General features: G+C 36.9%; 1 protein-coding gene across 5 annotated transcripts in view; it reads left to right on the top strand.

Annotated features, from left to right (window-relative positions):
- Positions 1–342: 342 nt before the first annotated feature.
- Positions 343–27,389, top strand: part of WASL (WASP like actin nucleation promoting factor) — an 86,842-nt gene continuing 59,795 nt past the window's right edge. For 4 of the 5 annotated variants that reach the window (XR_003609544.2, XR_015766807.1, XR_015766806.1 and 1 more), the window contains exon 1: positions 343–818. Coding sequence is in view for 1 of the 5 variants with exons in the window: in XM_088018685.1 (XP_087874811.1) it covers positions 702–818 (117 nt within the window). In the remaining 4 variants the exon portion in view is untranslated. Of the gene's footprint in view, positions 819–24,070; positions 24,173–27,389 lie in introns of all 5 variants that reach the window. The other variant, XR_015766808.1, reaches the window with a different exon arrangement.

The raw sequence follows: 27,389 nt of genomic DNA, 5'->3' as shown, positions 1-27,389 counted from the left end.
TGAACGTCCGGCTTCCGTGCCCCAGAAATAAGAACTATTCTGGGGAGGGGAGACCTGGGTCTTCACTGACGCTTCGCAAAGGTGTGCGTCCGCAGAACAGGGGCGGGCGGCTCCCGTTCTCTGCAGGCGGCTGCCGCCGGGCCCAAACACCGCAGAAACGAGGCTAGAGGCCGGGGCCCGCACGCGTGATCACCAACCCGCGTCCCACCTCGCAGCCCGCGCCCGGCCGGAAGAGGGCGGGGCCTCGGGCCGGCGCGGCGAGGCCGGCCGCGGCGTGGGGTCGGGGGGGCTCCTCCGGGGCCCGGGCCGCAGCCGCGCGTTTCCGGCGCGCTCCCCCGCGTCCTGCGTCCTGTGGTCTCGTCCGCCCCCGCTGCCATGTTGGATTGTGCGGCCGCCACCGCCGCCGCCGCCGCCGCCGAAGGAGGGTTGGAGGAGGAGTTGGGAGTTTAGCGCAGTCGCCGGAGTACGAAGACAACGACCATCCGGCCAGAGACTAACCGGGCGGGAGCAGGGAGCTTCCCTTTCTCTGCGCGGCCCGTCGTTGGCTCCTCCTTCCCGTGGCCTCCTCCTCCCCGCGCCCGAGGAGCTGCGAGATGCTGCGCCTCTGATTCCCCTCCTCCCACCCCTGTCACCGAGAGGGGAAAGAGCGCTCGCCTACTCGCCGGAGACGGCCCTGGACTCGCAACTCCGCCGGCGAAACCATGAGCTCCGGCCAGCAGCAGCCGCCGCCACCGCGGAGGGTCACCAATGTGGGGTCCTTGCTGCTCACCCCGCAGGAGAATGAGTCTCTCTTCACCTTCCTCGGCAAGAAATGTGTGGTCAGTGGCCGAGACCCGCGTCGTCGTCCCCGACGTTACCTCACAGGCTCGGGCTTGAGGGCTGGGAAGTGGGAGTGGGGAAGAAGGCAGGAGCGGCGCGGGGAGGGTCCGGCTGCCGGCCGGGCCTCCAGCCAGCCCGGCTCCCTGGGTACGGGCAGTGCGGGCTGGGCCGGGGCGGGCGGACACCGCCTTCCGAAGCTGCCCGTGAGCAGGGAAGTGTCACCTCCGCAGCCCTGTCCTGGAACCCTGCCTGGCCGGGCCCGGGTCTGCGCCCTTGCTGCTGGTTCAAACTTTGCTCTCAGGCCACAAGGGGATTTTATTCATGCACGAGCTGCTCTATCTTAAAAACCGGGCCTCTGTACTGGCCCTCGCTTCACCTCCTGCTGTTTGATCCGGGGGGGGGGGGTACCTTCTTTGACAATGGCAGAGGTTTCAGGAGTGGATAGGTCGGGGAATGAAGCCGAGATATGAATGAAGAGGACCAGAATGGGGTTTTTGATCTCCCTTTAGGATCCCAGGAGGGAATGAAGTCGAGTGCATCGGTTCAGAATGAGGGCAGGAAATGCTACTGCTCCCCATTGCAGAGAAACAGCGTTTATTTCTCCAGCAATCTCTCCCAGGCCTGGTTTCTGCTCTCCTCCCCACTGATTTTTTTTTTTTTTTAATTGGTGGGAGGAGGTGCTGCTCTCCCCACAACCATGCGCAGGGGAACCGCAGTCTGTAGTAGTTCTTGGCCTTTGGGGGCCTGAGAGTGATTCTTAGGTTAGTGCTGTGCGGCCTGTTCCAACCCCAGATGGCCGGTTGGGAGCAAGCAGTTTGCTGTGGGAAGGGGAATGTGTGTTGTTGACGGAAGCATTCATTACATTGGCTGCTGGCACTTCTGGGGGTGGGGAGGTTCTGCTCTGTGGTGTAGGCCTTGTCAGGCTGCATCTTACTGCAGTAGCTGGGTTGAACTGTGGTTGAGTCTGTTGAAACGCTGTTTGGGTCTCTTTCTCCCCTCCTTGCGTGGTAGCACCTGCACAGTATGTGTCATGGGAACCCGGGAAACCCCTACTGAAATGTCAACAGAGCAGTACCATTTTACAACTTTTCTTAGTAGTGTTAAATATGTCAAACTAGGCTACATCTGCTTGTTTAAGAAGGTAGGATTAGACAATTTCTGGAAAGTTACCCAATGGGTTAATTGTTAACTTTATAGGAGTCAACCTTTTGTATCCTCTTGGAGATTGAATCATTGCATTTAATTCAGATGAGTTTCATATTTTACTGATTAGAAGAATGAAATAAGAGGACTGGCTTAAAACCAATATTTTGGGAAACTTTAAAGATAATCAGGTCCCCTCCCCACCCCCACCGCTTTTAAACAAACGAGAAAACTGAGCAGTGAACCCTAAGTCACACAGCAATTTAGTGATGTAATCAGAACTAGAAAACCAGGACTCCTGATGCCTAGTCTGTTGTACTTTCACTACATTATGTTGTTTTAGAAGGGTTTTTATTACTTGTTATTGACTTATTTCAAAAAGTGGTGCAAAAGGAATAATCACTTTTTTTAAATTTTTTATTGTTATGTTAATCACCATACATTACATTATTAGTTTTTGATGTTAATCACTTCTTTTTGATATCATTAGAGTGTGAGATTCTTAAAGCAGCACTAAGTTTTGCATATTTTCAATTTAGGAAAATCTCCAGCTCTTTAAATGTTACATTATCTGCAAATGAAAAAAAAACTAAAATTTCACTGGTTTGTTTTCATTTGCTATATAGTTTATGTCAGAAAGGAAGTGGTTGTATTATGTTTTACATACCAGACACATTAACTTTAGGGAGGAAGGACATTACATTTAAACACGAGTACACTGACTAATTTCTCTGTGCTTACCTGTAATGTTTACTGGTTTCAAAAAAATGAAAGATGTGAAAGAATACTGTGATTGAGAAAGATAGCCTTGCTTTCTGGTTAGCATAAGTGGATTGCTGAATAAGCCATGAGTATTCAGTGCTCTATATCTTTATGTCATCTATTATTAATCACCTTTACCTTTTGAATATGTCATTTAAAACCACATTCTTATGGTATGAAATTATTGTGAAGATTAACCTTAATATTTGAAGTCTCCAGTTACTTGAGAGTAAAATAAGAATATTTTAATTTTTTTGAACACTCTTTTTTTCTTCTTTGCCGACTATGCAGCTTTTTGTAGTTTAAAATAATAGTGAAATACATTATCTCATTAAAAAAATCAGCAATAACATTTACAAGTCAGACCAAATTTGTTAGGGAAGAAGTGTATTCAGAGCCCTACCTAAGAGTTCAAGGAATGAAACAGAAATACTTATAGTCCCAGTTCTGGAGGAGCTGCATTCCTTCTTTGACTCAGCAAATATATATGGAGTAACTAAATGTTGAGGTCAAAATCAGGGTTGGTGCCTGCCCTCAAGGAGCTTTACTATGTCTCAGAAGGGAAACAAATAAGTAAACTGATGAGTAAGTCAGTACTTCAGAGTGATGCGTAAGATGCTGCATGTCACAATGGAAAATGTCTTGGCTTTGTAGTCAGCACACCAGAGTTCAAACTCATTTGGTCACTTAGGACAAGTTTTGTTCTTGTTTTCTCTTTTTTTTAACTTCCTGTGGTAGAATTGGTTTTCTCAGTTCTAAAATAGGGATTCTGTCTTATGGGATGATTTTGTGGATTAGAAGGACCATATGTAAATATATAGATATTATTTTTTGCAAAAGTTTAGGAGATTTAAAAGAGGTGTTAAAATAATTTAGGATGGGTGATACCTGAATATCTAAGATTAGTACGCTCCCAGGTTGATGAGAGGAATGAAACAGCTTGGAAAGGTGGGGGCCTACTAGTAGTTTGTTATGGAGCAAGGAGGGTTTTCTGCTTGGGTTCTCAAATTTAGGTATGCATTAAAAACATTGTGAAGATTACAAATATTGCTAACCCGAATTCCTAGATAATATTCACTGGGTCTGAGGGGGAACTTGGGCATTTCTATTTTTAGCAAGCTTATGAAGTTTACTGTTTTCTGATAGGGTAATCTTGAAACATATTTGAAATGTTTATATGTTTCCCTTCAATCTTGGGTGTATATTTTGTGAGTTAAGGTTAAGTTAAAACAAAGGGATTTTTGGAGGGTTTTGTTTTGTCTTGTTTTTTTGTGTTTTTTTTTTTTTTTTTAGTACAGTCTCTAACCTGTTAAGATATCAGTGTGTATTTCATAGATGTAAGAGAGAGATACAGTTGAGGAAGTATTGCACTAGTTAGTGCACAAGATCAGGTATGACTTTTAGAAAGTTGGGGAGAAAGGTGAAGGCACTGTAGGAAGTGGATTGAGGGTTGTAAGAATGGAGACAAAGGAGATCAGGTAGGTGTTTAACAGTAGTGCACATAAGATATGAGGGCCTAAATTAAGGCACTGCTGGTGGGAATTCCAGGACAATTAAAAAGTCTTTAGTAGGATTTCATCCCCTTTAGATTTAGTGGGTGAGGGAAGAGAATTAGGTTAAAGACAGGTATAACCACCAGCAGAAAAAGTATGCAGAAACCTACATACTTTACTAAATGGAAATATGCCTTATATTAGACTACAGGTTGGTGATTGGTTTCATGGAAGAGGTAAATCTTAAATCTATTTTGCCACAGTTTTAAAAAATAGATTTTGTGAAAGATGAGGTTTCATTTAAAGTTATATATAATAAATCAGTATATGTTATATGCTTAAAAGAATAGTTCTGATGCAGTTCATTAGCTGGTAGTATTTTCTTAGAATAATTAAGAAGAGTTAAAAAAGATAATCAGGTCCCGGGGTGCCTGGGTGGCTCAGTGGGTTAAGCATCTGCCTTCTGCTCAGGTCCTAGGATGGAGCCCTGCCTCAGGCTCCCTCCTCAGCAGGGGACCTGCTTCTCCCTCTCCTCCCCATTTGTGCTCTCTCGCTATCTCTGTCTCTTTCTCCAATAAATAAATAAAAATCTTAAAAAAAAAAAGATTATCAGGTCTTATTTTGTAGTTAGTTCTGTTGTATCATGATTTAATTTACTTTCTATAGAGTATATGCTCTCTTGCCAAGTGAAGTTTAATAGTCCTGAAAAAGAAATAAGGATTGGGAAAAATATCATACTAGCTCTCTATAACCATCTTTTGGTCCAAATGGGTTGAGGTTAGTAAAGTTGACTGCTACTTGTTTCTGCCATGCTCACCTGGTTTGTTTCAAGAGTTAGTGGTGCTTAAGAAGCCATTTTTATTAACCATCATTTCTTTTGATTCCTCAGTACTTGTCTTAACTTGCTTATATTCTTTTGTTGGTTTTTTTGGTTTGTTTTCTCACCCTGTATATAATTCTGGGAGATTAGACATTATGTCTATGTAATTTTCTATAATTTTTATAACATCTAGTGTACAGATTACTGAATACTTATTAATTATAATTGCTAACTCTTTTATTCCTTAGGAGTTCATTTAGCATTTCTCATTGCTCAGTCAGGTTGTTAAAATCTTCAGTTTCTGATGCAGTTTGTATTTGGACCTAAGTCTTCCTTTATTAGAACAAAATGATTTAAGTCAGATGCTGAATACAGGTGGTAACAGTAGCTGTCCAACAGTTACTTTGTTTCTGTTCTAAATTCTTAAATAGGTTTACAGGGAGAGGTGCCTAGATGGATCATTGTTTTGATGAGGGCCTGAATTAAGGCAGCACTGGTGGGAAGTTAGGGCTGAGAATACTCCACTCCGCCTTGAGTATGGAAAGAAAAAAAAGGTTAATATTTATGGGATTTGGAATATACAAAGCGTAGAAGGCAACCTCATCTAGTATAGAGGAAAAAGGTGAGTAAAAGTGTGTGTCATATGGGATAAACTATAAGTATAGGAGGAGATTTAGAAGAATCTAGCAGATTTGGGTTACAAATCCTATTTCTTGTTATTCTTAGCTTATAGGCAAATTTCTTAGCCAATATGAGCCTTAATGTCTAGATTTGTAAAATGGGCTTACTCAAGGATTTCAGAGAATAATGCTATAATTATGTACAGCACTTGGAGTAGCTGCCACTTCTGAAGTGTTCTGGCTATTTGGAGAAGCATGTGAAAGAAGGTAAAGAAGATTTTTAAAAAGTTTTTGTGTAAGTGTTAGATTCAACAGTTATAGTGAACTGACTTGGTCATTTTAGAGACTGATTCAAAGTTGAGGTATAAAAGAGCAGATATAGGTAATTAATTGAAAAGTTAATCTGTCTAAGAGTTTATAGAACCCAGCATTATTATAGAGGTCACTTTCACTATAAAGATTTTGGAAGCAAAACAAGTTCATAGTAATATATATCGTTAACTGTAAATGTAACTCTTACTGGTGTATGACTGAGCATCTAGTACTTTTAAGTGGTCATGTATTATTTAGTAACTAGAAGATGTTTGGTGTATTTAACTTTATTCATAAATATATGTAACAGAAATATATCCTGTTTTTATCATATTGTATCCATTGTATATATATCTGTATTCTTAGTAGTGGAGGATTAAGGACTATAATATCAATCTGGGAGAATGAAATTAGACGACATTAGTTTCACTTTGGAGTTCATGTGTTATAGAGGAATTGTGACCCTTTTTTAAAGAGACCAAATAATTGGGTTTAGAGTAATATTGAAGAGGCAAATCTAGAAAAGCCCCCTTTAGAAAATGGAATCAAATGAAAGATTTGTAATAACTTCACAGTTCAATTTACTATGGATTTCTGTTGGTTCCCCAGTTTCCTTGGCCCCTTGGTTCCTCTGCCATAGTGAGTTTTTTTAAATAACATAAGTTTAGCTATTTTTATTTTATTTATTTAAAGATTTTATTTATTTATTTCACAGAAAGACACAGCGAGAGAGGGAACACAAGCAGGGGGAGTGGGAGAGGGAGAAGCAGGCCTCCTGCCGAGCAGGGAGCCTGATGCAGGGCTCAATCCCAGGACCCTGGGACCATGGCCTGAGCCGAAGGCAGACACTTAATGACTGAACCACCCAGGCACCCCACCATAGTGATTTTTTGAACTTATTTTTAACTTGTTCTGAAGATTACTATAGAAATCTGTCTTTGTAAAGGGGTGCTCATTAAACACCAGATAAATTCAAACAAAAGGGAAATACGAAAGATACCTAGGAATATAAAATGCTGTTAAAAATGATATGAGGAAATCAAAATTATCATAAGCCAAATATATAGTAACCTTTGGACAATGAAATATTTTTCAGGTTTCATTTTAAAGTTAAATTTTATATTAGATTTGGAGAAGCTAAAACTATTTAGTATTTTAAATTATTAAGATAGAGGTGAAGTTGTTTATCATGTCTTTGGTTCCAAAATAAAAAATTTTAAGTGAAATTGTCCCTCTACTATGATGAATATTTTTATTGCCATAAAATATTAGAGGATCCTTAAATGCCTAAGAAGTTTTCATTATAGTAAAGGTGCTGATTGACTTGTATGTAATGCATAAAGCTAGTTAGAAACCCAGATGATTTCCTCTGTTTTTATTAATGAAATGTCATCATGATCAAGTACTAAGGACTTAATGAGAATATAACATCCTCTCAGTATCTTGGAATACGTGAAAGGAGTAAGATTTAGTCCTTACACCTTAGCTGGGGAAGACAAAAATCATGCACAAAAAGATATGTTTCACAAGCCAGCACATAATAAAGATTTAAATAATAGAGAGGAAAGATAGATTACAGTGGGATTTGGTACATCATTGTGGGACTTGAATATGAGGACCTTAAATGGTCAGGAATAAGGAAGCAGCTCAGTTCAAGTAGAGGGAAATGTGTAAGTAAGTTTAGAGTAGAAATTTTGCATGGAGTATTAGGAAATATTGAATAGACTGGCTTGGCTAGAAATGAGAATGATATTTGCTTGAGAACATAACGAATGATAAGTTTGAAGGGTAAATTGAGGCCAGATTTTGGAAGACCTTGACCTTCAGACTTAGAGGTTGAGCTTTAGTCCTTAAGTAGTGAGGGGTCAAAAAGAGTTTTGATTCAAAAAGTGTCAAGCTGGAAAGATCTAGAGATGGGGAAAACTAGAAATTACATTCATAATGGAAATAATTCAGTAATGGTTTAAAGTTTAGTAAACATTTTCATATTCATTATCTTAGCTGACCTGGCCTGGCTAAGGAACCTGAATTGTAGCAGCATCTGGAACAAAAAAAGGGTTATGAGGTATAGTAAATCCATGGTCTTTGTGTACATGGCAGACACCACTATCACTCAGCATTTTTTCCTACTATGTCCAGATGTGGTCTCTGAATACTCAGCATATCCCTACAGGCAGCCACTACCAATCAGTCCAAGTTCACATAGATGAAATCTAGTTGCTATGCCAAGGCTATATAATAGAAATGTTGTGAAGAAAAAATTGGCAATATTTAGTTGGCTGTGTGAATTGCAGATGATAACAGAAACTCCTGATAGTAGGAATTGTAGGAGTAGAGCTTTTGGAATCCTTTGCAGAGTGTTGATTATTGAGGCCTTGGGAGTGAATTCCATCTAGGAAGGTGTCAGTTCAGGTCATGATTACAGAGGGAAGTAGTCTAACCCATATTTGACTTGGCCAGTGTTTGAGAAGGGTGGATTTCAGTGAGGAGTTGGAGGGGCAGTAAGATGTTCTCTTTAATTTATCTGAAAAATGATATACATGCTGTTCTGAAACTTAATTTTTCACTTATATTAATATATCTTTCATATATTTCCATGTTTATATCTGTTGCATCCTTTTTATTACTACAGCCTCTGTTTCGTGAGTTTCTTGTAACTTATTTTAACTATTGATAGGTGTATTAGTTTTCTGGGGCTACCATAATGAAGTATCACAAACTGGGTAGCTGAAAAGGCAAATTTATTCTTGCACACTTTGGAGGCTAGCAGTCAGATCAAGGTGTTAGCAGGGTTGGTTCCTTTTGGAGGCAGAGAGAATTTGTGCCATGCCTCTCTCCTAGCTTCTGGCATTGCTGGCGATCCTTGATGTTCCCTGTTTTAGAGATCCATGACTCTAATCTCTACCTATGTAATCACATGGTGTTCTCTACCTGTCTGTGTTTTCTCTTTCAAGGACACCAGTTATTGGATTAATGTCAGCCCTAATGACCTCATTTTAACGTGGTTTTGTTTGCAAAGCCACTCTTTCAAAGTAAGGTCCATTCGTAGATTCAGGTGTTAGAACTTCAGTATATCTTTTAAGGAGACATAATTCAGTCCTGAACAATAGGTATTTTTTTTACTTTCCAAGTTTTTGCTTTTAGAAAAAGTGCTGTAAGGGACACCTGGGTGGTTCAGTCGATTAAGCATCTGCCTTCAGCTCAGGTCATGATCTCAGGGTCCTGGGATCAAGTCCCACATCAGGCTCCCTGCTCAGTGGGGAGCCTGCTTCTCCCTTTGCATGTTGCTCCCCCTGCTTGTGCTCTCTCTCTCTCTGACAAATAAATAAATAAGATCTTAAAAAAAAAAAAGAAAAAGTGCTATAGTGAACATCCAAATACATATTTTTATGTATCCTTTCTAAACTAATTCTATAGAATGAATTCTAAGAAATTAAGTCAGAGGACATGAACATTATAAGTATTGGGGCGCCTAGGTGGCTCAGTCGGTTAAGCGCCTGCCTTCAGCTCAGTTCATGATCTCAGGGTCCTGGGATTGAACCCCACATCAGGCTCCCTACTCAACAGGGAGTCTGCTTCTCCCTCTCCCTGCTGCTCCCCCTGCTTGTGCTCTCTCTCTCTGTCAAATGAATAAATAAAATCTTTAAAAAAAATTAATATATACTGCTGGATTGTTTTCCAAAGCAGTTGTTTCTAAACTCCATATACTCTCATCAACACTAGGATTGCAAAATCATTTCTATTTTCACAGTTTTGGGTTGTTTTTTAAGATTTTATTTATTTATTTGACAAAGAGACACAGCCACAGCAAGAGAGGGAACACAGGCAGGGGGAATGGGAGAGGGAGAAGCAGGCTTCCCGTGGAGCAGGGAGCCCGATGCAGGGCTCGATCCCAGGACCCTGGGATCATGACCTGAGCCGAAGGCAGACACTTAATGACTGAGCCACCCAGGCGTCCCTCCATTTTGACAGTTTTACTGGTCAAAAAAAATCTTGTTTGATTTGTAGTTTTTAGTGAAGTTAAATATCTTTTCATGTCTGTTATATTTCTTCTGTGAATTATTTGTTCTTGTCTTTAGACCATTTTTTTCTGTGAGGTTGTTTTTTTTCTTAGTTATTTGAAGAATTCTTTAGGGATAGTTACTGTATATTACAGTATTTTTTTGGCAGTTTGTCATTTATTTTTTGACAGGTATATTTGGTGTTTCTGGTCATTGCATGGGATTCGGAAGTTTTGTACAGTTTGATATAATAATCTTCCTATTATATCAACTTTTTATTTAATACTGTCCTGGCTTAGAATTACAAAAATATTTACTCAATTTTCTTAGTACTTTTATGGTGAACATCTTATCTTTGATCTTTCTGGAAATGACTTTGGAAAATGAGAGTAGTAGAAATCCAGCTTTATATTTTTACAAATGGCTAGTTGTCCCAATACCATTTATTGAACAATTTTTTCTCTCATCTATTTGAAATGCGACCCTTATTATTTACTACATTTCCACATGTACTTACTTGCATGTATTTCTGCATTCTCTTCAATTTATTTCATTTGTTTATTTCTTTGCCTGTTACAGAATTTTAATGAATGTAGCTTTATAATGATGGTACAGTTTGATTATCATTAACTCCCTCATTACTCTGCTTTTCAGTATCTTCTGGCTGTTTTTATGTGCCTGTGCTTTGTATTTTTTTAAGACTTACCTCCCACCAGAAAATATTTGCTTTGATTTGGAATAGCATTGAATTTGTAGATTAATTTAGGAAGAATTGACATATTGTGGCTTCCCGTTGGAAAGCAAGTCTCTCTTATTTACTATTTAGTTCTTATTTCATTCTGTAGTTTTATAATTTTCTTATCATATCCATTAGCCATTTAAAGTTGTTTTAGAGTGCAAAAGTAATATCCACTTATACTCATTGTTTAAAATATACACACTCACAATGCACTGTATAGCGTCAAAAGTTAAAATAGCCTTTTACCCCTCTAACCCTCCAGTACAATTAGGCTTCATATAAAGCTCTTCTTAAGGTTTGATCTGACTGTTTCCCTTTTTTTTTCACTTTTATGTGCATTTAATGCTATAAATTTCTCTCTAAGCACTGTTTTTGCTTCATGCCACAAATTTTGGTAAGTTATATTTTCATTTTCATTTAATTCCAAATTATTTTTTAAATTTCTCAAGACCTGGGGCCCCTGGGTGGCTCAGTTGTTTAAGCATCTGCCTTTGACTCGGGTTGTGGTCCCAGGGTCCTGGGATCGAACCCCCATGTGGGGCTCCCTGCTCAGCAGGGAGTCTGCTTCTCCCTCTCCCTCTGGCCCTCCCCCACCACTCATGTGCTCTCTCTCTCTGCTCTGTCTCTTAAATAAATAAATAAATAATTTTAAAAAAATTTCTCAAGACTTTTTAACCCCTATGTTATTTAGCAGTATATTTAACTCCAAATATTTTGAAAATTTCTTTTATTGATTTTTACATTGTTGTCTGAGAACATACTTTGCATGATTTCTGTTCTTTTATTTTTTAATTTTAACTTTTTTAAAGATTTTATAATTTGAGAGAGATCCTGAGCGGGGGTGGGGGAGGAAGAAGCAGACTCCCTGCTGAGCAGGGAGCCCTATGAGGGGCTCAATCCCAGGACCCAGGGATCATGGCCTAAGCCAAAGGCAGATGCTTAACTGATTTAGCCACCCAGGCGCCCCTCTCTTCTTTTAAATTTAAGTTGCATTTTTGGCCCAGAATTGTGTTTCTCTTGGTGATTATTCCATGTGGACCTGAGAAGAATGTGTATTTTGCTGTTGAATGAAGTATTCTATAAATGTGAACTAGATCCAGCTTATTGATGAATAGCGTTGAGTCTTCACTGATTGTCTGCCTGCTAGATCTGTCAATTATGGATTGAATAGTGTTGGAGTCTCCAGCTTAAATAGCGGATTCATCTGTTTCTTCTTGCAGATCTGTCAGCTTTTGCCTCATGTATTTTGATGCTCTGTTGTTAAATGCAAACATATTAAGTACTGTTATATTTTCCTGGAGAAGTGGTCTCCTTATCATTATGTAACATCCCTCTTCATTCCCCATAATTTTCCTTGCCCTGAAGTATGCTTTGCCCAAAATTAAGATAGCTACTCCAGGTTTCTTTCATTTAGTGTTAGCATAGTATATTTTTCTCTCTTTGCTTTTAATTATCTGTGTCTTTATAATTAAAATGGTTTTTTTGGTAAACAATATATACTTGGCTCTATTTTTTAATCCACTCTGACAGGCACTGTCTTTTAATTAGTATATTTAGAGCATTTACATTTAAAGTGATTACTGATATAATTGGATTAATATCCACTATATTGTTATTTTCTATTTGTTGCCCTTGTTTTTTGTTTCTTTTTTCTCTTCCACTGTTTTTCTGCTTTGTGTTTCTTTTTAAGTTATTTATTTATTTATTTACGAGAGAGAGCAGGTGCACATGTGAGTGGGGGGAGGGGTATAGGGAGAAGTAGAGAGAAACTGAAGTAGCCAATGGGCTCAGCTCGGAGCCCAACGTGGGGCTTGATATTAGGACTGCCAAATCGTGCCCTGAGCTGAAACCAAGAGTCGAGGGCTTAACTGACTGAGATACCCAGGTGCCCCAAGCTTTGGTTGGTTTTAATTGAGCATTTTATATGATTCCATTTTCTTTCCTTTCAACATATCAATTATGTTTCTTAAAAAAAATTTTTTAGTGGCTTTCCTACATCATGCAGTATACATTTACAGTCAGTCTAAATCCAGTATCAAATAACACTGCATTACTTCATGGGTAGTATAAGTACTTTATTAACAGAGTACTCCCAATTCTTCCATGTTATCCCTTATAACATTGCTTTCATTCATTTCACTGATCTATAAGCCATAATCACTGAATACATTGTTGCTGTTATCTGTTAGATAAAAATAAAAAGTTTTATTTAACCTTTATTCCTTCTCTAACACTTTTCTTTCAAGTATATTCAGGTTTCTGACTTAGATCATTTGCTTCACTCTTAAGAATTTTTACTACTTATTGCATGTAGGCTTCTTGTCTAGTGGGAACAAATTCAATTTCTATTTGTCTTAAAAATACTTATCTACTTTTGAGGATAAGTTTGCTGGATACAGAATTGTGGGTTTTTCTTTTGGCACTTTAAATATTTTATGCCACTCTCTTGTTTGTGTGGCTTCTGAAAAGACATTTGATGCAATTCTTACTTCCAGTAGGAGGAGAAAATTCCTCCAATAGGAATTCTTAGGTTTACCTAAAAGTATACTGAATAAATCCTTAATTTTTCAAGCCTGTGTTTGATGCATCTAATGATTATGATCTTTTTCTTATTTTGTAGAACTCAGAGAAGTTTCTAAAGCAGAAATTATTTTAATTCTTTATTTGATTAAACATACTCTGAATAATCTTAATCGCACTTTAAAAGACCTCAAAATAGGGGAGACAAACAATGAGAGAATATGGACTCTGAGAAACAAACTGAGGGTTCTAGAGGGGAGGGGGTGGGAGGATGGGTTAGCCTGGTGATGGGTATTAAAGAGGGCATGTTCTGCATGGAGCACTGGGTGTTATACACAAACACTGACTCATGGAACACTGCATCAAAAACTAATGATGTAATGTATGGTGATTAACAAAACATAATAAAAAAAAAAAGACCTCAAAATAATGTTCATAGTATATAGCTAATCAGTTAATATTTATTGAATTTATTGAATTTTAATCCATCAGGAATTCACTATTAGAACATGTGGAAATCAGGGAATTGGCTTTATGCATACACCCACCTATATACTGAAAGACTGTTAGTGCTACATTTTTATTTAATTTTTGTATTGTATCTTTCTTCCATGAGCTCAGACCAACCTGTTCATTTCTAAAAACAGAATTTTCCCACAGAATGCTAGGAAACAGTTTGAATAACTCAAAAAACTATGTAATATTCAGGTGTGACACTTTGGGAAAAGCCAAGTGACTATTTTAAAAATGACTTTGCCTTTTCATTAAAAATACAGTGCTTATTACAAAGATTAAGACCTTCACTGTCTGATAACATACCTGGTAACCATTAGCCACGTGTGTCTGTTGAGCACTTGAGGTAATATTAGTTCAAATTGAGATGTGCAGTAACTGTGAGGTACACACTGGATTTCTAAGACATAGTACCAAAAAGAATGCAAAATATTTCACTAAGATTTTAATATTGGGGTGCCTGGCTGGCTCAGTCAGAAGAGCATGTGACTCTGGATCTCGGGGTCATGAGCTCAAGCCCCATGTTGGGTGTAAAGATTGCTTAAATAAGTAAACTTAAAAAAAAGATTTTAATATTGTTATATGCTGAAATGATAGTTTAAGAAATATATTCAGTTAAATAAAATTTATTAAAATTAATTCATCTGCTTTTTACATATTGGCTTACTAAAGAATTTGAAATTGCTTATATGATTCACATATTTTTACTGGGCAGTGCAGACTTAAGCAGTTCACAAGGTAATAATGATAAAAATGGAAAATCATCTATAAACCCCATCACCCAGAAATAACTCTTATTAATGTTTTTGTGTATATCCTTCTAGGTTTTGTTTTTCATGAGTTAGTGAATGATAAATAAAAACATGTACTTACTCTCAACAAACATCCCCAAATATAGATACTAATTTTTTATTGACATTGTTTCATGTCAGTAAGTATACTGTTTTCAGTGGATGGACACATTATAGAAGAATGAGCAACTTCCTAGAGATAGACAGTTAGTTTTCTCTTTTCTTTTTATTCTTCCTAACATTCTTTCTAACACTTGTGTGTGTATACATATATTCCATCTATCTTCACAGACTTGATCTGTTACTTTACTATGATAATTTCAAAGAAACAGAATTGCTTAAAGGGATAAGCACATTTAAAATTTGACTTTATATTGCCAAATTACACTGTCCTTGTGCCTTTTATTATGATAATCTAGTGTGTTCTTTGTAGTTCTTGAAAGTGCCCATTTGCTATATACCCTACCTGTGGGACCATTAATACTAAGTAACACTAAACAAATATAAATAGCAATAATTTTTTAAATTTAATTCCATGAAAATGTTTTGATTTCTTAAATGTGATTTTCCTGAGTCCTGGATATGGTTTTTCTTAAGTATTAGAGATTTTTCAATTTTAAAATGAAAGTGAATGAATTGGCAATAAAGTATATAAAGAGTCCATATGTCCATCAGCTGATGAATGGTTAAAGAAGAAATGGTGTATAGATATATAGTGGAATACTACTCAGCATCAAAAAAAATGAAATCTTGCCATTTGCAATGACATGGATGAAGCTAGGGTGTATTATGCTAAGCAAAATAAGTCAGAGAAAGACAAATACCATATGATTTCACTCATATGTAGAATTTAAGAAACAAAACAGATGAACAGAGGGGAAGGAAAGGAAAAATAAAATAAGATAAAAATAGGGGCGCCTGGGTGGCTCGGTTGGTTGAGCGACTGCCTTCGGCTCAGGTCATGATCCTGGAGTCCCAGGATCGAGTCCCGCATCGGGCTCCCTGCTCAGCAGGGAGTCTGCTTCTCCCTCTGACCCTCTTCCCTCTCGTGCTGTCTCTCTCTCATTCTCTCTCTGTCAAATAAATAATAAAAAATAAAATCTTAAAAAAAAATAAGATAAAAATAGGGAGCAAACCATAAGAGACTCTTAACTATAGAGAATAAAGGGTAGAGAGAAGGAGGGTGGGGGGATGGGGTAAATGGGTGATGGGCATTAAGGAGGGCACTTGTGATGAGCACTGGGTGTTATATGTAAGTGATGAATCACTAGATTCTATTCCTGAAACTAATACTACACTATATATTAACTAATTTTAATTTAAATAAAATCTTGGGGGAAAAAATAAAAATGAAATGAAAGTGAATGAATGAGAAGATAAATGTAAAAGTTTTACGTATCTCCCTTGTAAAGTAAGATATTATGGGTTTTTCTCAAATAAAGCAAGTAAGAAGTTTGTGTTACTATTTATTACTAACAATTTTCCCCGTATTTTATCTAGCCACCTTGCAAACAAGTTTATGTCAAACATAAGTAATTAATTTGGTAGTTTGTTTTTAAAACTCATCACAGTAAAGTATTTTTCACTTTTAAAACAATTGAGGTATAGTTTACATACAGTAAAACACACAGATTTATATACTTAATTTTTATATACCTAAATACTAAAATTGATGAATTTTGACATGTGATACACTTGTGTAACCAGCACCCAAAAATAACAAAGATTAAGAATATCTCTAACACCTTGTAAAGTTTCCTATGTCTCTGTCCAAGTACTTACTATCTAATTCTTACCTCTCCTTACCCCCCACCCCATCCCTAGCAATCACTTTTTGATTTCTATCACAGTGGCCTAGTTTTTGCCTGTTTGACTTCTTTCACTCAGCATGTTTTTGAGATTCATTTGTGTTATTGCATAGGTATTCGTTTTTATTGCTCAGTGGTGTTCTGTTGAGGAATATATCATTTTATTTATCATTCTCCTATTGGATATTTAAGTTTTCTGTTTGGGACAGTTACAAGTCAGGCTTCTGTGAATGTTCTTGTACAAGTTTTTTATGTCATGCATGTTTTTATTTCTTTGGGGTAAATCTAGGAGAAGAATTACATTGTCGTAGGAAGATATATATTTATCTTTTATAACAAACTTCCAGGTAGTTCTCTAAGTGGCTAGTGCCATTTTACACTTTGACCAACAATGTATGGGACTTCTAATTGTTCCATGTCTCCTTCACCATTTGGTACGGTCAGTCTTTTTGATTTGGGCCGTTCTAGTAGGTGTGAGGTAATGTCTCAGAGTGTTTTTTATTTGCATTTCCCTGACAGTTAATAACGTTATGCAACCTTTCATGTATTTACTGTCCATTTATGTATCTTTGTTTTTTATGTAGCTTTTCAACTCTTCCTCATATATTTAGTGAGTTTTCTGTTTATTAATGACTTGTGGGAGTGCTTTATCTGTTCTAGACACAAGGCCATTTATGTACCTCAGATACTTTCTCCCAGTCTGTGGTTTGCCTAATTATTTTCTAAGTGATATCTATTGATGGGTTGGATCTTTTAGTTTTGATGAGGTCTAATTTACCTTTTTTTTCTTTTCCAGAAAACGCTTTTTGTGTTCTAAGAAGTCTTTGCCAATGCCATGGTTACAATGATAGTTAAATGCTTCTTCTAGAAGTTTTGTGGTTCTAACTTTCTATGTTTAGGTTTCATTTCTAATATTTTCATCTCTAATTAATTGTTGTATATGGAGTGCAGAAAGGGTCAGATGAGATGATCATTTCAGGTTTTTTTCTTTAGAGATTCATTTTTTTCTATACAGTTACTCATTTGATAATTGTAATTCATGAAAAAGAATCATGACCAAGTGGGGTCATCAATGTACTTTGCCTCATTAACAAAATAGAAAAAAAATCATATAGATCATCTCAATAGATGCAGAAAAAACAGCTGACAAAATTGAACATTATTCATGATAAAAGTTCTCAGCAAACTAAGCATAACAGCAACTTCCTAAATTTGAAAAAGGTTATCTATGACAAAAGCATACTTTCCCCCACTAATATCAAGAACAGGGATAGAATGTGTGTTCTTACCACTTGTATTCAAGATTGTATTAGAAATCCAAGCTAGGTAAATAAGGCAGGAATAATAAAAGGCATAAAGATGGGGAGGAAAAAAATAAAACTTCCAGTATTCACAGAAGACATGGTTATATGCATAAAAGTATTATAGAATCTAAAAAAATACAGAATCTTTAAAAAAAAAAGCTACTGGAACTAGTAATTGAATTTAGCAGGTTTAACAGGTTTCAGGATACAAGGTCAATGTACTACATACTTGCATGTATGTTAGTGATTAGAAAATAAAAAATTAAAAAAAAATTTTAAAGGTTTTATTTATTTGACAGAAAGAGACACAGTGAGAGAGGGAACACAAGCAGGGGGAGTGGGAGAGGGAGAAGCAGGCTCCCCGCGGGGCTCGATTCCAGGACCCTGGGATCATGACCTGAACCAAAGGCAGACGTTTAACGTCTGAGCCACCCAGGCACCCCGAAAATAAAAATTTTAAACACCATTTACAATAGCATATGAAGAAAATACCTAGAAATAAATGAATATTGAGATATGTTCATAGATTGGAAAACTCAGTATTGTTACAATACCTATTCTCTCCAAATTGATCAATAAGATTTAACATAATCCCAACCAAAATCGCAGAAGGAAAAAGTTGAAACACTTTTTTAAAAATTTAGATGGAAATTCAGAGGACCTAGAAGAGCCAAAACAGTCTTGAACGAAGAAAAATGTTGGTTCACCATACCTGACTTTAAGATTTTGATAAAGCTACAATAATCAAATCATTATTATATTGGCATTATGAAAAAAGATTCCAAGTCAATTCAGTGATGAAGGATAAGGCTTGCTTCTCTCATCTATGAATGGAGGTTGAAATGGAAGCAAATTCCTATGGCTTGTGGCTTTAAAATATTAGAAATGGGTATGCATTAATTTGGGGTTTTCACCATTTCATATTGATGTTTATGACTAATTGAAATGCCAAGAAGAGAACTGTTGTCATTCTTCTAAAAATAATGTATATACTACAGACTAGCAATTTCTACCTTTCAGAAAAATTGTTTAAAATAATTTTGGTAATGTAGCACTAACTGACATGATACTAAGAAAGACACCCCTTCAGTTTAGTTGAGCTAATGAATGAGTGCAAAATGCATATAAAATACTCTCCTCAGGGTAAGTGTACATAATTGGAGAATGCATGACCCTTGTTTTCAGAGTATGAATGGTGTATTGGTGAAGCAGACCCTGTGTAGGGACCTATCACAAGTCATTCAATGATATGTGCTTCATTGGATGTGTAAATGAAACATGGGAATATGCAGAGGGAGAAGTGTTTGAGGAAACTGGGGAAAAACTAGATCAAAGAGTGTGATATTTGAACTAGGTATATGGAATTAGAAAAGTTTCAAACAATATTACAGCAGAGTAAACAAACATTATGAGTTAAGATGAGAAGTACGGTATGTATGGATGGGCATCTGCAGATTATTTGGTTGCTATCTGATATATATTGGGTTAATAGGAGGAGATGAAGGTAAAGTTGTTAATTACCTCAGGTTAAGAAAGAGCTTGAATCCTTGCCGAAGAGTTGGACCTTATTCTTGTCAAATAGGAACCTATTATGGTTTTTGAGCATGATTCTGTACATTAGAAGATAATTGACGGGGTGCCTCGGTCGTTCATTCGGTTAAGCGTCTGCCTTAGGCTCAGGTCATGATCTCAGGGTTCTGGGATCAAGCCCTGCATCAGGCTCCCTGCTCAGTGGGGACTCTGCTTCTCCCTCTCTGTGCATGCGCTTGCTCTCCCTCCCTCTCAAATTAAATCTTAAAAAAAAAACATTTAAAAAGGTAATTGACAAGAATATATGGAAAATAAAATAAAAGCAGAGGGTCCTCTTAGGCTATTAAAATAGTTCAGGCCAAAGGAAAGTATAAATTTCAGATCCCCATTTATACAGTTGTGCATATACATATAGTGGAAAATGTGTCCTTTCTTGTTCCATTAAGAACTCAGAGGTATGAGAATGTATTGAATATAAAAATATAATAAGTGTATTGTTAGTTAAGGTTCTTTGGTATAAATAACAGAAACTAGTTCTGGCTGGCTTAAGCAAAAAGGAATTTATTGGCTATCAGGATCCCTTGGAATCCGGAACAGAATTGAACAATAAAACTTCAGGAACAGCAGGAGGCTGGGAAGTTCTGAGAACAATAGCAGGAGTTGGTGGAATTTCTCTCAATTCCAGTCATCTCCTCCTTCAACCCTCAGTCCTATGACTCAGTTTATAATTCTGAATTTTGGGGAGAGAATCTCTGTTGAGCTTCAACACAGGTGCTTGTCCCTGGAGAGAGGCAGTGGGTTTCTAACATCAGAAGTATTAGGGATAGGGGACAGGCAGTCCCTGCTTAAGATAGGCTTACCATGTGTGTAAAAGTGAAAATTCTGTTGAGATCTAGAACATGATTATTTATTTGGTGTGTTACTGACCTAAACCTGCTTTAGGTGCCATCCTTAAACCGGGGGTGCCTGGGTGGTGCAGTCGTTTGGGTGTCAGACTCTTGATTTTGGCTCAGGTCATGATTTCAGGGTCCTGGGATCAAACCCTGTGTTGGGCTCTGTGTTCAGGGTGGAGTCTGCTTGTCCCTCTCCCTCTGCTCCTCCCCCCAGCTCTGTCTCTCTCTCTCTTAAATAAATAAAATCTTAAAAAAAATATTTACTCTAACTGAGGTGCTTTTTTAGTTAAAATTCTGATCCTAGATTTGCAGACCATGAAGGTGTAAGGGTGTCTTACATGTTTTTGCAAGCTTAGGGTTCTTTCTCGTTCTCCTTATTTTAATTGACCAACTTGCTGAAAACAGGAAATATTAGTCCTCTAAATACTAGTTTCTATAAGCTAGTAGTAGAGCTTTAAAATGATCTGATTGGAAATGTAGCAACTGATAATCTGATAATAGCAATGTCATAATAACATTCAGTAAGTGCATACAGTGACCTGCAATTTTCTAAGTACTTTCTGTGTATTATTTAATTTTAATCACCCTATGATGAAGAAATTGTTCAGAGCACTTTACATGTATTAATTAATTTGCTCTATAACACAAAATGAGGTTAGTAATATTATCCCCTTTTTGCAGATCAGGAAATGGATAGGGAAGATCATAATCACCTAAAATCACTTAGCAAGTAAGTGGTGAGATCTATCCCAGAGTTAGTGCTTTAGTCCTCGCATCATTCTTCCCTAGGACATCTCTGATTCTCTGCCCTCACCTTGTCCCCAGTGAGAATTCAGGTTTTGCTTCTCAGCCTTCCCAGAGCACGTTATTTCTGCTTTCATTTGGGTACATTTCATGTGGTACATTTTTATTTGGTAGCATACTTTGTTATTTAAACATATCTCCCTAACTAGGTTATTAACTCATCAAAGACAGAGACCAGCCCTTAATTGTTTTTCCATTTTCAGCATAGCATAAATATCTGTTAAATTGAATTTAATGACCTATTATTCAAACTTAGTCTCTAAGTTAGCCAGACATTTCATGAATATGATTTTATTCTTTTTATTATGAATATTCTTTGTTTAATGATCCCAACTCTCTTCTACCCTTGACTTTATAAATTCCGTGTCTTATTCTAAGAAAGTATTTATATAAAATCTCTTCCCTAGGATTTTCCAGAGCAGTACTGTCCAATGAAACTTTTTATAATGGTGGACATATTTTGTACCATTTAATAAGTGGTTATCCATAGCTACTGAGCATTTGAAACGTGGCTAGTATGACCAAGGACCTGAATTTTCAACTTTAAATAGCTACTGTGTGGCTATTGACCTCCTTATTAGTGCAGCTCCAAAGAGCAGAGAGGAATCTAGAACCTAATAGTACCCTTCCACCTCCTGCATAGCCAACCAGGTAAGGCACTCACCTGGAGAGAACACCACCATTGTAAAATCTGTTTGGCTCAAAGTTAATTAGTTCCCAAATAATTTAAGCATTAAAAAAATAAAACATTCAAGTTATTAAATATTTACATGAGATCCAGGCCACTTATTCCATTTAGAGAGAAAATCATTAGCGTGTTGTTTTTGCCTTTATAGCAGCACTTAGTGTAATATTAGAGAGTAGAATTATAGTGTATAAAATCTTAACATTTTCCCCTGCCCCCCAAGTTTATGGTTTATGAATAGTAAAGATGTTTTAAAAGAAAAAATAACATGATCTTCCTTTTACTTTAATATAGTCTGCTTTAAAAAAAAAGTGTATTCAAATGTTGAATTTAAAGTCCTTAGTTAGGTTGTATGTTGAATTTAAACTATCGGTTTACTCTCAGATTAACCTTCTCTTTGCATGTCTTTCCCCCACCTAGATTGTACATATGAAAGTCAAGCAAATTAAATGTGTTTATGTATATAATATATAATGTGTACAAAAGAAATGTGTGTATATATCTAATATATGTACACACATATTTACATATGTATCTATAATATGTACACACATCCTTGTGACTATAAAAGCTTGGATAATTATGAGTTGCTGCATATAGAATAACAAATAGGGAAGACAAAGCCAATTGAATTTTATTTAAACTCGCTTGTCTTGATTAATCATGTTTAAAAGTTCAGAAGACTCAGAGGGAAAGTTTGTCAAAGACAGCATAGACTTTGGCCTTCGTTAAGTCATAGGCTATCTCTTTATAGTAGCCAAAGTTTGCTTTTTTATTACTTTATGCCTTCAGATACTACAGTATGTTAATGTTAGTATAGTGTTATTTTCAGCAGTGTTCACTTTTATTTATTTTTTTTAAGATTTTATTTATTTATTTGACAGAGACACAGCGAGAGAGGGAACACAAGCAGGGGGAGTGGGAGAGGGAGAAGCAGGCTTCCCGTCAAGCAGGGAGCCCAATGCAGGACTCGATCCTAGGACCCTGGGATCATGACCTGAGCTGAAGGCAGATGCTTAATGACTGAGCCACCCAGGCGCCCCGAGCAGTGTTCACTTTTAATTTTTAAGGGGAAAGCTTTTTAAAAGCTACTAGAAATTCTTCCGGAGTTACAGTTCACAAAGACCTTTTTTCCCCCAGACTTATAAGATATGACTTGAATAGGTCTTTTTCTTTGTCTTGTGCATTTTCAAATCAATATTTAGTTTTTTGGAAAGCTAAAGAGTCACATGGTTTAAAATCAAAATGTGTGAAAGTAAAAAGTTTCTTTTCCATCCTATCTTGGATTTGCCTAGTCCTTTCTTCCCTAACAAAACACCCTGTACATACATAAAACAGCTAGCTACTGTTTCCCTTTCCAGTTTTATGCATACTGAGAAAAATACAGATTCTTGCTCCTGCTGTTGTGCACAAATGTTAACATTCTATACCTTTCATTTTACAGCTGGCTTTCTTCTCACATAACAATGTATCTTGAGAATTTTTATCATTACTAGGACTTCTTCATTCTCCCTTTCTCTCTCTCTCTCTTTTTTTTTTTTAGCAGCGGTATAGTATCTCATTGTATAGCTGAATTTAATGAGTTGAGTGTTTATTTTTCTTGATGACCTAGAAAATTCCAGTTGCCTGAATAATTTTGGATAATATTAAGGTTTTGAAAATCTGAATTAACAAATGTAAGATTTGAAGTATTCCAGTGATTTTGATGGAAGGCTTTCTAACTCTTTTCGTGTGGTTCAGTAAAATAGACCAAACAGATTACTAAACTTATTTTAACTTCTGTATGATAAACTAGATCATCTATGTGAACAATTTGGGTACCATATATTTTACTATGCTCTGTTTCTTTGCTCCAAAGGAAGAGTACCATTATTGTAGCATACAAATTGTCATATCATGCTGCATCTTATTAATTTATTCATTTTGCCTATGCTTAAGACTTAACTTTTTTAGGGTTATTGCCAGTCAGTTATAGCTCTTCTTTCACACTGTATGTTATATTATATTTGTTTATGTAATACTTCTCATCCATGTTAGTTATTAGATACTTTTATCTCAGTATCTTGTAGATCTGTTACTGTCTTGCATAAGCAAGATTGTTTGAGTAATGCTTGCCTATATTTTCTGAGTATGTGGGCTCTATTGCAGAGGATTTATGGTAGATCTTCTGTCCAGGCAGCACTCAACTGGGCTTCCTTTCAGAGAATTGTTATTATTAGTACCTATGTGTGCTAGTGAGAAAACTCTTACACTAGCTATATCAGAGATGATAATTTTTCCTATTCCAAGTATTTATTTATTTATTGTTGAAGTATAGTTGACATACAATCTTATATTAGTTTCAGGTATACAACATATGCTCACCACCAAAAGCGTAGTTACCATCTGTCACCATACAACGTTATTACAATATTATTGACTGTGTTCCTTGTGTTTTTTTTTTAATGAACTTTAAGTTTCCCAGCATGTTTGCTTATAGACTTTTTAATTCTATATTTCATTTTATTCTTTAGCATTTCCTGTCTACTAAAAAATGTTTAACCTGACCATTGGTGTAGTTTGAGAGGACCTAATTACCTAACCAGTCCACTGACTTTTGAAGAGAATCTTCTTTGGTAAGGCCGAGTAAAAAGAAAAACTGCTTCCTCCTTCTGAGTTTTAATGACTGAAGCTAACTAAAGTGTCTTGTTAGGCGAGCTCATGTTGTTGTTCTAAGAAATAGTGTTATATTAACAGTTGGTTAAGTTGTAACACTTTTTGAGGAAGTCAGGGAAGGGATATGATAGATGACATCTGAACTGAGGTTTGAAAGGTGAGCAGAATTAGCCAGGGAAAAGGATGGTGAGAGAGTGTTTTGTTTTTGAGAGCACAGAATTGAAATGGAAGATCAGGAGGTGAGAGCAGATAATGATTTAGAAAAAGATGGTCCCATGTGTCTTCTGTATACCATATGATAGAGGAGAATGAGGCTGCACATGCATTTCTTTTTGCAATTAGGAACAAATTATTTCCTCCGTCATTTTGTTCACGTTCTGCACTGTTCAGACCACATGTAAATATTATCTATTTCATTTTACCAGACTGATAAGGAATCCATAAATCAGGTCAGATGAAGAATAATCAAAATAAATTCCTGCTGAAAAAGAGATGACCTGAGAAGTTGGGTTGTTGGAGCACATACATCTTTATGGAAGTGAAAATGTTATTACCATTACACAGATACAAGTATGCTGCAATTAGTGGGGAACAGTGTACATTTCCAGTTTTGTAGCATAGCTGCAGTAACTAGCCCTGTGCCTATCACATAGCACATGTTCAACAGATATTTAAATGAATGATTAAAAATTAAATACCTATGAGTGGGAGTTGCCAGGAAAACAGGATTAGGTTCAGTATTAATTTTCTGAGTTGCTCAACAATAGGACTTTTTCCCCTCAAGTTGTGAACTCTTCATTACAGCAAGCATTCAAGCAAATGTTATTTAATCATCTATTAAGAATGTTATACGAAGGATTTTTACTTTGGATAGAAGGTTGACTATAAAAGACTTGTAGCCCATCCACATACACACATATGTACCCACTGGCTTTTCACACTTTTTTTATTGAGTGGTTTTTTGAAGTTGCTTGGCCACAGTTTTCTGATGTGGGCAAGGTCATTGTATGTTAAAAAGTTACTACATTAAGTTTAGTTAGGCAAAAGGGATATATTGACTTAGATAATTCATTTTTTTTTAGATACAGAGTTCTGTTGCTGCAACTGATGCATCATTTTCTTACTCCAAGTAAGGCTGATCCAGGTTTTGTGGCCTGAAACGTAGACAATTTGGAGGGATTCTCTTCAAAAAAAGAATCCAAAATTAATATAAAAATGAATAGTTACATAGTATGAGAAAAGATCACAACAAAAAAATACCATAAGCATCACAAAATCCAGAACAATAGCTTATTACTTATTATTATAACTTATTTCTGTTATTATTAATTGACGGATACACCTTGATACTGTTTTCCTGTCTATTTTAGCTATATATTCATTGAACACCTCTTTACATGACAACAATTTTATATTTTTTATGGAGAGAACCTTTCCGTTTACACATGGCTTGGCAAACTATAGCCTGCATACTAAATCCAGCCTTCTTGTGTTTGTAAATAAAGTTTTATTGGAACATATGCATCTCCAAATTATCTATGGCTGCTCTTGTACACATGTAGCGGCAGAGGTAAAAGAGACCAAATAGCCAGCGAAGCCTAAAATATTAACTGTCTGACTGCACTTTACAGAAAAAGACTCCTGCTCTAGTATGTTTGATCAAAATGTTGATAGTTGTGAAGCTGAAAGAAATTTCCTGAAACCAGTTACTGGTAATAATACATCTTTAATTTCCTTCAGTTTGTTTAGAGGGTGCTTCTTGCCTGGGGAAAACTCCAGCCCTTTGATCTCAGTTGGCTGGACCACTCCCCCATCCCCAGAAGTGTTCATGAAGTTTGGTCTTAGTATGCCACCCCCAGCAGGGAGCTAGACAGCACTCATTCAGACCTTTTCCTTGGGGTTAAAGATTGGGTCTGGATACATTTTGTGGTCCAAGAGGGGACAGGTTATTTGCTGGGGCTGGGCAGATGTTGAGATGGTACAGCCTTGATGGCAGTACCAGGATAACCTTCAAGGATAGCTAGAGAAGAGTCCCTAAACGTGAGGCTGGGGTTGCTGCTACCTCACGTGCTCCCCAAAGGAGAATGAGCCAAACCTTGTAAGGGGCTCTTCCAAGTAAAGGTAAAGCTTAAAGCTTCCAAGTAAAGCTTAAACTAATTGACTTCATGGTAAATCTGCCTATGTCCCCAGGACGTATAACTTGTATCTATTTGAAGTTTTTCTTTTCATAAAGATCCTTTCTTCTCATGCACTACCAATCCTTTGTTTTCCACCACCACTAACCTCCCCCTACACTCCCCCAAAATAAGGTAAACCAAATGGGATTAGTAGAGCAATAAAATTATATTAAAGATATATAGTTCTTTGAGAATCATTTAGATGGGATAGGGCAAAAATATAACAAATTAGGAACTGGGATGAATCAGTAAGTAGTGTATGGTAAATATAAAATGAGCGTCTGATTGTGAAATTCATCCAGAGCTGACCAAGATGACCTTTGGCAAATAAATTGACCTCTTTTGTAAAATGAGGGGATTGGATTATACTCTGGGTAAATTTATGGTGAAGTGGTATTAGGTTCAGGAACACTGAAATCCTATCAGTGACCAAAGTACCTACCTTTCCACCTTCTCTTCCCAAACTATTATTTGCACAGGAAAGTGGTAGAATAAAAAATATAGTTTTATAATAAATAAATTTGTATATTTTATAATAAAAATATATAATAAATATATATACTTAGGTTTTATACACAAAATATATGTACCATTTTATAAATATCTAATGTATATTTATGAAACATAATATACTTTATGTATTTTATAATTGTATAATATATTTTATACACTTTATACATATATTGTTACCGGGGCTTGGGTCTCAACCGGTAAATGTTAACCTTTGGTCAGCTGAGGTGGTAATCCTAGGGAACCTCCTTCCTACCTCTACCTTCATTCCCTGAGATTGAAACCCACACTTCAGGTTTTACCATCGGTTTTACTGACCTTGTAAGCGAGAGGCAGACAAAGGGAAGAGGAGACAGAAGAGGAAGGAAGAAAAACTCCTTTCAGCAGGTCCGCTTATCCTGCAGGGAAGGGAGAGGCGGAGGAGAGCAAGCCAACACCTGTTTGTTGCTCTTTTAACACAGTGTCCTCACCTGTTCGCAAACATAACCCA

This window comes from Eumetopias jubatus, unplaced genomic scaffold, assembly GCF_037043125.1.
Source record: "Eumetopias jubatus isolate StellerSeaLion01/CBP00866 unplaced genomic scaffold, mEumJub1_p1.0 scaffold_14, whole genome shotgun sequence".
In the NCBI taxonomy this organism is placed as follows: domain Eukaryota; kingdom Metazoa; phylum Chordata; class Mammalia; order Carnivora; family Otariidae; genus Eumetopias; species Eumetopias jubatus.
Note: the sequence above shows the minus strand (reverse complement) of the source record. Positions and strands in the feature narration are given on the sequence as shown.